General features: G+C 40.4%; 1 protein-coding gene across 1 annotated transcript in view; it reads right to left on the bottom strand.

The window, feature by feature from the left end:
* Window positions 1-15014, bottom strand: part of ATXN10 (ataxin 10) — a gene marked incomplete in the record, with an annotated part of 986216 nt that overhangs the window by 467481 nt on the left and 503721 nt on the right. The window contains 1 exon segment of the mRNA XM_053719008.1: window positions 10835-11004. Coding sequence (XP_053574983.1) covers window positions 10835-11004 — 170 coding nt within the window.

Here is a 15014-nt window from a genome sequence, read left to right as displayed (position 1 = left end):
TGTCTGAGGAATCAATTAACTTTTTGGTAAATTGATCCTCCAACCATGATCTTGAAGAAACAACACAAGTCGATTCGTATGAGATTCTGCGAAAATGTGAAGACTGAGCAAGTACCAAGATATCGTCCAAATAAGGAAATACCAAAACCCTGTTTTCTGATTACAGACAGAAGGGCACTGAGAACCTTTGAAAAAATTCTTGGAGCTGATGCTAGGCCAAACGGTAGAGCCACAAAACTGGTAATGCTTGTCTAAAAAGAGAATCTCAGAAACTAAAAGTGATCTGGATGAATCGGAATATGCAGATATGCATCCTGTAAATCTATTGTAGACATATAATGCCCTTGCTAAACAAAAGGCAGGATAGTCCTACAGTTACCATCTTGAATGTTGGTATCCTTACATAACGATTCAATATTGATAGATCCGGAACTGGTCTGAAAGAATTGACCTTCTTTGGTACAATGAAAAGATAGAATAAAACCCCAGCCCCTGTTCCAGAACTGGAACTGGCATAATTACTCCAGCCAACTCTAGATCTGAAACACATTTCAGAAATGCTGAGCCTTTGCTGTGTTTACTGGGACACGGGAAAGAAAAAAATCTCTTTGCAGGAGGCCTTAACTTGAAGCCAATTCTGTTCCTTTCTGAAACAATGTTCTGAAACCAGATATTGTGAACGGAATTGATCCAAATTTCTTTGAAGAAAACGTAATCTGCCCCATACCAGCTGAGCTGGAATGAGGGCCGCACCTTCATGGGTACTTAGGAGCTGGCTTTAAGTTTCTATAAAATGAAGCATTTTCAGCCCCCGCGAGCCTAACAGCCCACAGGGAAAAAGTCAAATTTTTTAAGGTAAGAAAAAATGATTGATTCAAATGCATTATCCCAAGTATGAAACTGACTGTCTGAAAATAAGGAATGTTGAACATCCTGAGTCAAGGCAAATAAATGTTTGAATACATATATTTAGAACTTTATAAAAAAGTGCCTAACCATAGCTTAGAGTGTCATAGAAAATAAGCTTACTTACTTACCCCAGGACACTCATCTACATGTTGTAGAAAGCCAAACCAGTACTGAAACGAAAATCAGCAGAGGTAATGGTATATATATATATAAGAGTATATCGTCGATCTGAAAAGGGAGGTAAGAGATGAATCTCTACGACCGATAACAGAGAACCTATGAAATAGACCCCGTAGAAGGAGATCATTGCATTCAAATAGGCAATACTCTCCTCACATCCCTCTGACATTGACTGCACGCTGAGAGGAAAACCGGGCTCCAACCTGCTGCGGAGCGCATATCAACGTAGAATCTAGCACAAACTTACTTCACCACCTCCATAGGAGGCAAAGTTTGTAAAACTGAATTGTGGGTGTGGTGAGGGGTGTATTTATAGGCATTTTAAGGTTTGGGAAACTTTGCCCCTCCTGGTAGGAATGTATATCCCATACGTCACTAGCTCATGGACTCTTGCTAATTACATGAAAGAAATTGCATGCTCTATCTGAATCACGAAAGAAAAATTTTGGGTTCAGTTTCCCTTTAAATACACTAGAATGTAAACTTTGGTTAACACATTTATCATGCTCTGCGGGACAGTTTGGTAATATTAACACAGTCTCCCTTCTCTAGTTTAAATTGTCATTAATGACATTTTTAAAATATGTACTCAGAAATCTAGTCTCTTTAAAATCCAAATGCAAACCATACCTCTTGTACAATCTACTATCGTGTGAAACAGATCTTTAATGGCTAACAAAACCATATCCTCTCTCCCTTCCCCCACTTCTGTAACCAAGAGTTAAAGTGAATGTAAATTTTGATGATAAACTGCCCGTTTTTTTAAAAATTTGATTAAAAACAGGGGCACTTTAATTCATCAAAATTTACATTTCACTCGTGTTGTGAAAATACTTACCTTTTAAACTTGACAGCCGCTCCAGCTTCCCCCGGTCGTCTCAAGCCTCTTCCTACGTCACGCGCCCCCCAGGAAGAGGCTTTGCAACGGGCAGAGGAAGCAATGCAGCGGCGGTCAAGATTAAAAGGTAAGTATTTTCACAACACGAGTGAAAACAGAATTTATGTTTACCTGATAAATTTCTTTCTCCTACGGTGTGTCCGGTCCACGGCTTCATCCTTACTTGTGGGAATATTCTCTTCCCTAACAGGAAATGGCAAAGAGAGCACAGCAAAAGCTGCCCATATAGCTCCCCCTCTGGCTCCGCCCCCCAGTCATTCGACCGACGGTTGGGAGAAAAAGGAGAAACTATAGGGTGCCGTGGTGACTGTAGTGTATGGAATAAAAATTTTTAAACCTGACTAAAAGCCAGGGTGGGCCGTGGACCGGACACAACGTAGGAGAAAGAAATTTATCAGGTAAACATAAATTCTGTTTTCTCCTAAATTGGTGTGTCCGGTCCACGGCTTCATCCTTACTTGTGGGAACCAATCCCAAAGCTTTAGGACACGGATGAAGGGAGGGAGCAAGTCAGGTTACCTAAACGGAAGGCACCACGGCTTGCAAAACCTGTCTCCCAAAAACAGCCTCCGAAGAAGCATAAGTATCGAATTTGTAAAATTTGGCAAAAGTATGCAGAGAAGACCAAGTCGCTGCCTTACAGATCTGATCAACAGAAGCCTCGTTCCTGAAGGCCCATGTGGAAGCCACAGCTCCAGTAGAATGAGCTGTAATTCGTTCAGGAGGCTGCCGTCCGGCAGTCTCAAAAGCCAATCGGATGATGCTTTTCAGCCAAAAAGAAAGAGAGGTAGCAGTAGCTTTCTGCCCTCTCCTCTTACCAGAATAAACGACAAACAAAGATGATGTTTGTCTGAAATCCTTTGTTGCTTCTAAATAGAATTTTAAAGCACGGACCACATCTAGGTTGTGTAACAAACGTTCCTTCTTTGAAACTGGATTCGGACATAGAGAAGGAACAACCATTTCCTGGTTAATATTCCTGTTGGAAACCACTTTTGGAAGAAAACCAGGTTTGGTACGTAAAACTACCTTATCTGCATGAAATACCAGATAGGGAGAAGTACACTGCAAAGCAGATAATTCAGAAACTCTTCTGGCAGAAGAATAGCAACCAAAAACAGAGCTTTCCAAGATAGTAACATCTTGGAATAGTAATATCTATGGAATGTAAGGGTTCAAACGGAACCCCTTGAAGAACTGAAAGAACTAAGTTTAGACTCCATGGAGGAGTCATAGGTCTGTAAACAGGCTTGATTCTGACTAACGCCTGTACAAACGCTTGTACATCTGGCACGGCTGCCAGACGTTTGTGCAACAAGACAGACAGAGCAGATATCTGTCCCTTTAGAGAACTAGCTGAAAGACCTTTCTCCAAACCCTCTTGGAGAAAGGAAAGAATCCTAGGAATTTTGATTTTACTCCAAGAAAAACCCTTGGATTCGCACCAACGGATATATTTGTGCCATATCTTATGGTAAATCTTCCTAGTCACAGGCTTTCTGGCTTGAACCAGAGTATCTATAACTGAATCTGAAAACCCACGCTTAGATAGAATCAAGCGTTCAATTTCCAAGCAGTCAGTTGCAGAGAGACTAGATTTGGATGTTCGAATGGACCTTGTACTAGAAGATCCTGTCTCAAAGGTAGCTTCCATGGTGGAGCCGATTACATATTCACCAGGTCTGCATACCAAGTCCTGCGTGGCCACGCAGGAGCTATTAGGATCACCGAGGCCTTCTCCTGTTTGATCCTGGCTACCAACCTGGGAAGGAGAGGGAACGGTGGAAACACATAAGCTAGATTGAACGACCAAGGCGCCACTAATGCATCCACTAGTGTCGCCCTGGGATCCCTGGATCTGGACCCGTATTGAGGAACTTTGAAGTTCTGACGAGACGCCATCAGATCCATATCCGGAGTGCCCCATAGTTGAGTTAACTGGGCAAAGACCTCCGGGTGGAGCTCCCACTCCCCCGTATGGAAAGTCTGACGACTCAAATAATCCGCCTCCCAGTTGTCTACTCCTGGGATGTGGATTGCAGATAGGTGGCAGGAGTGATCCTCCGCCCATTTTATGATCTTGGATACCTCTGTCATCGCCAAGGAACTCTTTGTTCCCCCCTGATGATTGATGTACGCTACAGTCGTCATGTTGTCCGACTGAAATCTTATGAATCTGGCCTTCGCTAGGTGAGGCCAGGCCAGGAGCGCATTGAATATCGCTCTCAGTTCCAAAATGTTTATCGGGAGAAGGGACTCTTCCCGAGACCATAGACTCTGAGCTTTCAGGGAGTCCCAGACTACGCCCCAGCCTAAGAGACTGGCGTCGGTCGTGACGATGACCCACTCTGGTCTGCGGAAACTCATTCCCTGAGACAGGTGATCCTGAGTCAACCACCAGCGGAGCGAGTCTCTGGTTACCTTGTCTACTTGAATCTGGGGAGACAAGTCTGCATAATCCCCATTCCACTGTTTGAGCATGCACAGTTGCAATGGTCTTAGATGAATTCGAGCAAAAGGAACCACGTCCATTGCTGCAACCATTAGTCCTATTACCTCCATGCACTGAGCTATGGAAGGTTGAGGAATAGATTGAAGAACTTGACAAGCGTTTAGAAGTTTTAATTTTCTGACCTCTGTCAGAAAGATCTTCATTTCTACAGAATCTATTATTGTTCCCAGAAAGGGAACTTTTGTAGACGGGGACAGGGAACTCTTTTCTACGTTCACCTTCCACCCGTGAGACCTGAGAAAGGCTAATACAATGTCTGTATGAGCCCTTGATCTGGAAAGGGACGACGCTTGGATTAGGATGTCGTCTAAGTAAGGTGCCACCGCAATGCCCCTCGGTCTTAGAACCGCTAGCAGGGATTCTAGCACCTTTGTGAAAATTCTGGGAGCAGTGGCTAAACTGAACGGAAGAGCCACAAACTGGTAATATTTGTCCAGAAAGGCGAACCTTAGGAACTGATGATGATCTTTGTGGATAGGAATATGTATTGACCCTCCTGGATTGTTGGTAAAATCGTTCGAAGGGTTTTCATTTTGAATGATGGAACTCTGAGCAATTTGTTTAGAATTTTTAAATCCAGAATTGGCCTGAAAGTTTCCTCTTTTTTGGGAACTACAAACAGGTTTGAGTAAAACCCCAGACCTTGTACCGCTGTCGGAACTGGGTGTATCACTCCCATCTTTAATAGGTCTCCTACGCAATGTAAGAATGCCTGTCTCTTTATCTGGTCTGAAGATAAGCGAGACATATGGAACCTTCCCCTTGGAGGAAGTTCCTTGAACTCTAGAAGATACCCCTGAGAGACTATTTCTAGTGCCCAGGGATCCGGAACATCTCTTGCCCAAGCCTGAGCAAAGAGAGAAAGTCTGCCCCCTACTAGATCCGGTACCGGATCGTGGGCTACCCCTTCATGCTTTCTTGGTAGCAGCAGCAGGATTCTTGGCCTGTTTACCCTTGTTCCAGCCTTGCATTGGTTTCCATGCTGGTTTAGGCTGGGAAGCGTTACCCTCTTGTCTAGAGGCTGCCGAGTTAGGGGACGGTCCGTTCCTGAAATTGCGAAAGGAACGAAAATTAGATTTGTTCTTAGCCTTGAAAGGCCTATCCTGTGGGAGGGCATGGCCCTTCCCCCCAGTGATGTCTGAAATAATCTCCTTCAATTCTGGCCCAAAAAGGGTCTTACCTTTGAAAGGAATATTAAGCAGTTTTGTCTTGGACGACACATCCGCCGACCAAGATTTTAGCCAAAGCGCTCTGCGCGCCACGATTGCAAAACCTGAATTTTTCGCCGCTAATTTTGCCAATTGAAAAGCGGCATCTAAAATAAAGGAATTAGCCAACTTTAGTGCGTGAATTCTGTCCATGACATCCTCATATGGAGTCTCCTTATGGAGCGAATTTTCTAGTTCCTCGAACCAAAAAGACGCCGCCGTTGTGACAGGAATAATGCACGAAATTGGTTGGAGAAGGAAACCTTGCTGAACAAATATCTTTTTAAGCAATCCTTCCAATTTTTTATCCATGGAATCTTTGAAAGCACAACTGTCCTCAATGGGAATAGTCGTGCGCTTGGCCAACGTAGAAACTGCCCCCTCAACCTTAGGGACTGTTTGCCATGCGTCCCTTCTGGGGTCGACAATGGGGAACATTTTCTTAAATATAGGAGGTGGGACAAAAAGGTATACCTGGCTTCTCCCACTCCTTGGTCACTATGTCCGCCACCCTCTTGGGTATCGGAAAGGCATCAGCGTGCACAGGGACCTCTAGGAATTTGTCAATTTTGCACAATTTCTCTGGAATCACCAGAGAGTCACAATCGTCAAGAGTAGTTAACACCTCCTTAAGCAGGGCGCGGAGATGTTCTAACTTAAATTTAAACGCCACAATATCAGGTTCTGCCTGCTGAGAAACTTTTCCTGAATCAGAAATTTCTCCCTCAGACAGACCCTCCCTCAGTGCCAATTCAGACTGTTGTGAGGGTATTACAGATAAATTATCGTCAGCGCCCACTTGCTCATCCTCTGTATTTAAAACTGAGCAATCACGCTTTCTGGGAAATGCTGGCAGTTTGGATAAAAGATTTGCTATAGAATTATCCATTACTGCAGTTAATTGCTGCATAGTAACAAGCATTGGCGCGCTAGATGTACTAGGTGTCGCCTGTGCGGGCATAACTGGTGTTGTCACAGAAGGAGAGGATGATGAACTATCCCCACTACCTTCATTTGAAGAATCATCTTGGGCAACCTTATTAAATGTGACAGTACTGTCCTTACTTTGTTTGGACGCCATGGCACAATTTTCACATACATTTAAAGGGGGAACCACCTTGACCTCCATACACACAGAACATATGCTATCTGAAGGTATAGACATGTTAGACAGACTTAGGCAGGCTATTAATGCAATAAAACCGTTTTTAAACAAAACCGTTACTGTCTCTTTAAATAATAAAAAGAGTACACTTTATTTCTGAATGTTTGAAAAACTATGAAGGAAATATCCGATCTTTACAATTTTGCACCCTAGTGTCTTAATGCTTTGAAAGTATTGCACACCAAATTTCAAGTCTTTAACCCCTTAAATGAGCAAACCGGAGCTAATTGTTCAATTTACCAGTTTAAACCCACTACAGTCCCTGCCAAAGCCTTTGCTGTGGCTTTTACCTTCCTTGGGGGTTATTCACCACAGAAATAAGCCTTCTTAAAATCGTTTTTATGGCCACAGGACCCTCTCACATGAAGCTGCATGCACTGCTTCCAGAAGTAACTGCGCAACTGAGGCGCGAAAATGAGGCCTCCTCCCTCTGCATACCAGAGTGAAGGGGCCTTCCTGACTAGATTAGGTGTCTAAACAACTGCCAGGCGTAATAAAAACTTTCCCAAAAGTGTTTCAAAGTCACAAAACACTCCAAAAGTCATATAAATATTATATACATCAATCGATTTAGCCCATAATAGTGTCAACCAGTATATAGCCCATTTATAAGCCTTCATTCTGTTATGAGTCTAAGAAAATGGCTTACCGATCCCATAAGGGAAAATGACAGTCTTCTAGCATTACTATGTCTTGTTAGAAAAGAGACTAGTCATACCTGGAGCAGAAAAGTCTGCAAACTGTTCCCCCAACTGAAGTTCTCTGGTTTCAACAGTCCTGCGTAGGAACAGCAATGGATTTTAGTTACTGTTGCTAAAATCATACTCCTCTTTTAACAGAACTCTTCATCACTTTCTGTTGTAGAGTAAATAGTACAAACCGGCACTATTTTAAAATAACAAACTCTTGATAGAAGAAATAAAACTACAACTAACACCACATACTCTTTACCATCCCCGTGGAGATGCTACTTGTTCAGAGCGGCAAAGAGAATGACTGGGGGGCAGAGCCAGAGGGGGAGCTATATGGGCAGCTGTGCTCTCTTTGCCATTTCCTGTTAGGGAAGAGAATATTCCCACAAGTAAGGATGAAGCCGTGGACCGGACACACCAATGTAGGAGAAATGTAAATTTTGATGAATTAAAGTGCCCCTGTTTTTAATCGACCGGGCACTTTATCATCAAAATTTACATTCACTTTAAATTCTGTTATACGCTGCATTCTTCCTACTTCCTGTCCATACACAGGTAAAGCAGCAGAAAAACAGACACAGATGAAGCCATGTGATCTAAGCAATTCTCCAGTTTACAAATAAAAACTCCTTCATTACTAGCCCTACAAGATCCTGCTTTCTAGAGAGATATTATGTTTTATTGGAGGTTGCCCCCCCCCCTATAATTGAATGAGGTGTGCACAATGCAAGGGTCAGTGTGCTATTACACTACAAAACATTTTTAAAGAATGCAGGTTTCCAGGTATTATTTTTACATACGTGGTTCTCCATGTGCACAAAGTTAAAAAAGCATTATCTGTAAAAGAAGTTATTAAAATGCACTACAGAAAAAAGTGACATTTTTCATTATTTCATAATACATTATTTGAATAATTCAGCAATACATTTGATTTCCTTAAGGCTTTGAAGGTCTAAGTGCACTAGAGCACTTCTAAGTATTTGCCTAATCCTTTTTTTTTTTTTTTTTTTAAGTTAAAGAAGTTTGCAATGAGATACAAACCCCTCCAGCAGAAAAAGGGGCTTCTGGTGTAAACTGTTGTCAGTGGGAAGGGCTGTGATATGTTAAGCCCAGGGCAAACAGTTATGAAATTTCGACCAAAGGGCTTTTGTAGAGAGCACATTGTGAATAAATGTTTGTCTTCCACTGAATTACATTACACTGAAGGACTAAAAGGGACAGTAAGAACTTTGAACGTTATATATAAAATCTTTAGTTCTGCATAATGAAACAACTATGTAATATCATTGTATAATTTATTTTGCCCCCTTTTCATGAAATGCAATTCTGAAAATAGAACAGTTTCTAACTCTCAAAAATGCACCTGCTAACTTCTCAAGGATAAGCCTGCCCTAAATTGGCTTTAACAACTACAAAACAATTTACTTTATACTAACATTTGCTATCATTAGCATAAGCGGACACTGCAACTGAAATCAGCTAATTAATCTATACTTGTGCACTTATAAAACATAAGTGCAACAGCACCAACAGAAAGTCCTATAGGTGGTAATGTGTTACCCAACTGTATGAATCAGGGACAATCACTTTCCTTTTTTAGAAAATATTCTAATAATACTTAGATGCAAAAAAGGACACCGGCTATATCTATAACCAGAACCATATCCTTTTAGCCATACATTTTACTGGTGTGGTCATAGATAATCCCTCTTTACACAGTCACATTATTTGGCTTCAGCAGAAAAGATAAACCAAAAATCAGAAAGATATACGTGTGTCAATGTAATATCACCAATATTCAGACTTAAAGGGACATCCCAGCCAAAAGTGGAATCCACATGGATGCATTTCAGTTTTGAATAGAAGCATTTGTGTAATATTTATGTTTTAGCAAAAATGCTTCTAATAAAAGCTAGTGTATTTAAGTATGCACCGTGCACCAGCATTTTATACACAGCACTTGCTCAGAGAGCCTAAGGTGCTTGTACCATCTGGTAACGACTCAATTTGTTAATTGCTGACATGATACAAGCCCCACTGATGCACTAAGCAGCTGCATTATTTAAAATACAGGTGCACAGAGAATATCTAGCTATGCCTCACATGCACGTGCAGAGAAAAATGTTAACACTAAAACAGTGATAACTTTTACTAGAAGTGTTTTTGCCAATACAAGTATATTACAAATATATTTCTATTCAAAGATGTAATTCATCTATGTGCATTTAATTTTTGACCAGAATGTCCCTTTAAATTACAGGAAAAGAGTGCAGGATAAATAATGAAAGTGTACGGCACAGTTGTTTTAAGGGATATGAACATCAAAAAGAAAAAAATGTCTGGTGTTTCAGACAAAGCATAACATTTTTAAAAAGTTTCCAATTTATAAAATTTGCTTTGTTCACATTGTATTCTTTGTTGTGGAACCTAGGTACGTGTGTGGTACATTACATGGCAGGAAATAATGCTGGCATCTAGTGCTCTTGCTAATGGATAACATACATAAACACATACGCAATATTTCCAGAATTTGTCCTTTCCTTACTCAAAACACTGCACAAATACAATTTCATTCCTTCATTTGTAAACACTGACTATTGCAATCTGCTTCCATAACACAGCCTCTTCTCCCTCCAATCTATTGTAAATGCTTCAGCTAAAATCATCCACCTAAGTCGCCAATCTACATCAACTGCTTTGCTCTGCCGGTCTCTACACTGGCTCCCCATACACCCCAGAATACAATTTCAAGTATTAACAATAACCTAAAAAAGCACTGAACAGCCTCAACCAACTCTTGAGATGTCTGGAACACACATTTATTAATCTGAAAATTAGGTCAATGAGAAATGTCCTTGTGAAAAACAATGTGAAGGAGGAGCCAATATAATGGTAATTTGCAAAGGGCAACATATAAGCTTCCACCTCAGATAGTTGAGATAAATCCTAAATCCACTGTGCAGCAACAATTGCATAAGAGAAAAACAGGAAGTAATGTGTAATTTAGCAGATATCTCACAACAGAAAACAATCGGGGACAATTATTTATCACAAAATGAATCTGTTTGAAAGGCCAATTTAAAGAGTTTAGCTATAATAAAAAACAACATGGCCAACATTTAATGGAGAAAATCCATTGTCACTGTGTGAAACCAATACAATAAGAAGAGTTACATTCTTACACTGAGTATATTTGTCCACCATAGCAAATGAAACATGAAAAGCATTCACAAGTCTAACTAACATGCCAGATAAGCTTTTATTTGTTACCTTGTCTTGATTTTCTTTGTTCTCATAGCACAAATTTCCTATTAAACGAATAAGATGTGCTTTGAACCCAACAACTGCATGCGTTGCGTCTAAACCCATTGTCATGGTATGTGTGGCCGTGAAGATGTTCTTACTTTGCTTGCCTGCAAGATGCGTCATATGCAATATATCTATAAAGAGCAAAATAATAATAATTAAACCCAGCTCATGGAAGTAGCATTTATATACAAACATAAATATACATACATACACACGCTATCTATATATACACACGTTGATTATAGTAGCCGTGTTAGTCCAGAGATTTAGATATCAAAATAACAAGAGTATTGCATTGAGCAATAATACTTTTTTATTGGACTAACTATACATTTATAAGTTGACAAGCTTTCGGAAGAGTTCCTTCCTTTATCAAGTCTAAAGCAATACTGACCAATTCAATGGAATTTACAGATTATATCTTAAAACACAGAATAGCTAAGAAGACAGAAAGTGCAGGGAGAGGAGGAGGTGTCGTAAAAATCATGAGGGGGGCTTAGGTAACAGACGGACAGTGTCCAGTGTAGGAGAACAGACAGGGGAAATATATAGCTATACATAGAGCATATCCTGACATAATGTTATATATCAACATTAAATCAATATCTATAAAGATGTGAAATTGTATATACAGGGGGAATACAAAAGTTAAAAAAAAGTGTGGACATAGGCTTACCTGTGTACCCTTTGTATAAAGAATGTGGAATATACAATGTAATTGACTAAATGAAAGTAGATTACAAAAATTTTTGATAATGTGTTAAGAATCCAGAGAACACATTTAGTCCAGAATTAAACAAGTTACATTACACATTACATTGTATATTCCACATTCTTTATACAAAGGGTACACAGGTAAGCCTATGTCCACACTTTTTTTTAACTTTTGTATTGCCCCTGTATATACAATTTCACATCTTTATAGATATTGATTTAATGTTGATATATAACATTATGTCAGGATATGCTCTATGTATAGCTATATATTTCCCCTGTCTGTTCTCCTACACTGGACACTGTCTGCCTGTTACCTAAGCCCCCCTCATGATTTTTACGACACCTCCTCCTCTCCCTGCACTTTCTGTCTTCTTAGCTATTCTGTTCCAGTTGGAACTGGGCTTCCATGCAGTACCAGAGGGACCTTGCATACGAAAGGAGGAATCAGATTTTTGTTCCTTGTTCTGACGAAAGCGATTAGAAGGTTTAGACATACCCCTGGACTTCTTGCCCTGAGGAAGAAAAGCTCCTTTACCCCTGTAACAGTAGAAATAGTAGAATCTAATTCAGAACTAAACAATTTCTTTCATTGAAAAGAAAGATAAAAGTTTAGATTTATAAACCATATCAGCTAAGCAAGATTTTAACCATAAAGCTCTTCTAGAAAGAACTGAAGAACTGCTTAACACATACATTTGGCATTAATCTTAATGATGTCAAAAACATCACAAATAAATGAACTAGCACATTTAAAGGGATACTAAACCCAAATGTTTTCTTTAATGATTCAGAGAATTTTAAGCAACTTTCTAATTTACTTCATATTATCAATTTTCTTTTTTTCTCTTGCCTTCTTTATTTAAAAAAGCAGGAACGAAAGCTTAAGAGCTGAACCATTTTGGTTCAGAACCTGGGTAGCGCTTCCTGATTGGTGGCTAAATGTAGCAAACCAATCAGCAAGCTCTATCCAGGTGCTGAACCAAAAATGAGCCGGCTCCTTACCTTACATTCCTGCATTTTCAAATAAGGATAGCAAGAGAATCTTAATCATGAGAGAAATCATTTGGGTTTAGTATCCCTTAAAGCGGACCTAATAGGTTAAAAAAAATATTCAATAGCAGAATCATCAGAAAACTGGTCAGAAAGAAGAAAAAGCATCAATGTCAGCAATAGAAATAGCTGGCCTAAATAAGTAACCTGCTTGCAAAAACCACTTATATAAAAGGATTCTAATTTACTATCTAAAGGATCCTTAAAAGAAGTACTATCCTTCAGAGCACTGTTTTTAAACCTGTCCTCAGGCCTCCCTAAAAGGCCAGATTTTGAAGATATCTGAACTGGAGCACGGGGGAAATAATCAGCTGATTAGTAAACATGGTTATTTTACCTTCTCTAATCCAAGGTAATCCTGAAAACCTGGCCTGTTGGAGAGGCCAGAGGACAGGTTTGAAAACCAGTGCTCCAGAGGAATAGTAGTAGGCTTAGCCAAAATACAAATAGCCCCATCTACCTTAGGGACAGTTTCCCAAAGATCAATATTAGAAGCAGGTAAGGGATACAATTTCTTAAACCTTGCACAAGGATTAAGGGAATTTACCTGGCTTAGACCATTCCTTAGAAACTATATCAAAGACAGCATCAGGAAAAACCTCAGGGGTTTTAAAGGGATAGCCTACTCCTGAATTTTTATGGTTTAAAAAGATAGATAATCCCTTTATTACCCATTCCCCAGTTTTATATAACCAACACGGTTATATTAATATACTTTTCACCTCTGTGATTAGCTTGTATCTAAGCCCCTTATGTCACTTCTTTTGACAGACTTGCATTTTAGCCAATCAGTGCCCTCTCATAAGGAACTCCATGGGCATGAGCACAATGTTATCTATATGGCACACATTAGCTAACGCCCTCTAGCTGTGAAAAAACAGAATTTATGTTTACCTGATAAATTTCTTTCTCCAACGGTGTGTCCGGTCCACGGCTTCATCCTTACTTGTGGGATATTCTCCTCCCCTACAGGAAATGGCAAAGAGAGCACCCAGCAAGAGCCGTCCATATAGCTCCCCCTCTGGCTCCGCCCCCCAGTCATTCGACCGACGTTTAGGAGAAAAAGGAGAAACTATAGGGTGCCGTGGTGACTGTAGTGTATAAAGAAAGACATTTTTCAAACCTGATTAAAAACCAGGGCGGGCCGTGGACCGGACACACCGTTGGAGAAAGAAATTTATCAGGTAAACATAAATTCTGTTTTCTCCAACATTGGTGTGTCCGGTCCACGGCTTCATCCTTACTTGTGGGAACCAATACCAAAGCTTTAGGACACGGATGAAGGGAGAGAGCAAACCAGGTTAGCTAAACGGAAGGCACCACGGCTTGCAAAACCTTTCTCCCAAAAATAGCCTCCGAAGAAGCATAAGTATCGAATTTGTAAAATTTGGCAAAAGTATGCAGAGAAGATCAAGTCGCTGCCTTACAGATCTGATCAACAGAAGCCTCGTTCTTGAAGGCCCATGTGGAAGCCACAGCTCTAGTAGAACGAGCTGTAATTCGTTCAGGAGGCTGCTGTCCGGCAGTCTCATAAGCCAATCGGATGATGCTTTTCAGCCAAAAAGAAAGAGAGGTAGCAGTAGCGTTCTGCCCTCTCCTCTTACCAGAATAGACAACAAACAAGGATGATGTCTGTCTGAAATCCTTTGTTGCTTCTAAATAGAACTTTAAAGCACGGACCACATCTAGATTGTGTAACAAGCGTTCCTTCTTTGAAACTGGATTCGGACACAGAGAAGGAACAACAATTTCCTGGTTAATATTCCTGTTGGAAACGACCTTTGGAAGAAAACCAGGCTTGGAACGTAAAACTACCTTATCTGTATGGAATACCAGATAGGGAGAAGTACACTGCAAAGCAGATAATTCAGAAACTCTTCTAGCAGAAGAAATAGCCACCAAAAACAGAACTTTCCAAGATAGTAACTTAATATCTATGGAATGCATGGGTTCAAACGGAACCCCCTGAAGAACTGAAATAACTAAATTTAGACTCCAAGGAGGAGTCATGGGTCTGTAAACAGGCTTGATTTTAACTAACGCCTGTACAAACGCCTGTACATCTGGCACTGCTGCCAGACGTTTGTGTAACAAAACAGACAGAGCAGATATCTGTCCTTTTAAGGAACTAGCTGACAAACCTTTATCCAGACCTTCTTGGAGAAAGGAAAGTATCCTAGGAATCTTAATTTTACTCCAAGGGAATCCCTTGGATTCACACCAACGGATATATTTTTGCCATATCTTATGGTAAATTTTCCTAGTTACAGGTTTTCTGGCTTGAACCAGAGTATCTATGACTGAATCTGAAAACCCACGCTTAGATAGAATCAAGCGTTCAATTTCCAAGCAGTCAGTTGGAGACTCGATTTGG

The sequence above is a fragment of the Bombina bombina genome, chromosome 6 (genome assembly GCF_027579735.1).
Source record: "Bombina bombina isolate aBomBom1 chromosome 6, aBomBom1.pri, whole genome shotgun sequence".
NCBI lineage: Eukaryota > Metazoa > Chordata > Amphibia > Anura > Bombinatoridae > Bombina > Bombina bombina.
This window is presented reverse-complemented; position numbering and strand designations above follow the sequence as displayed.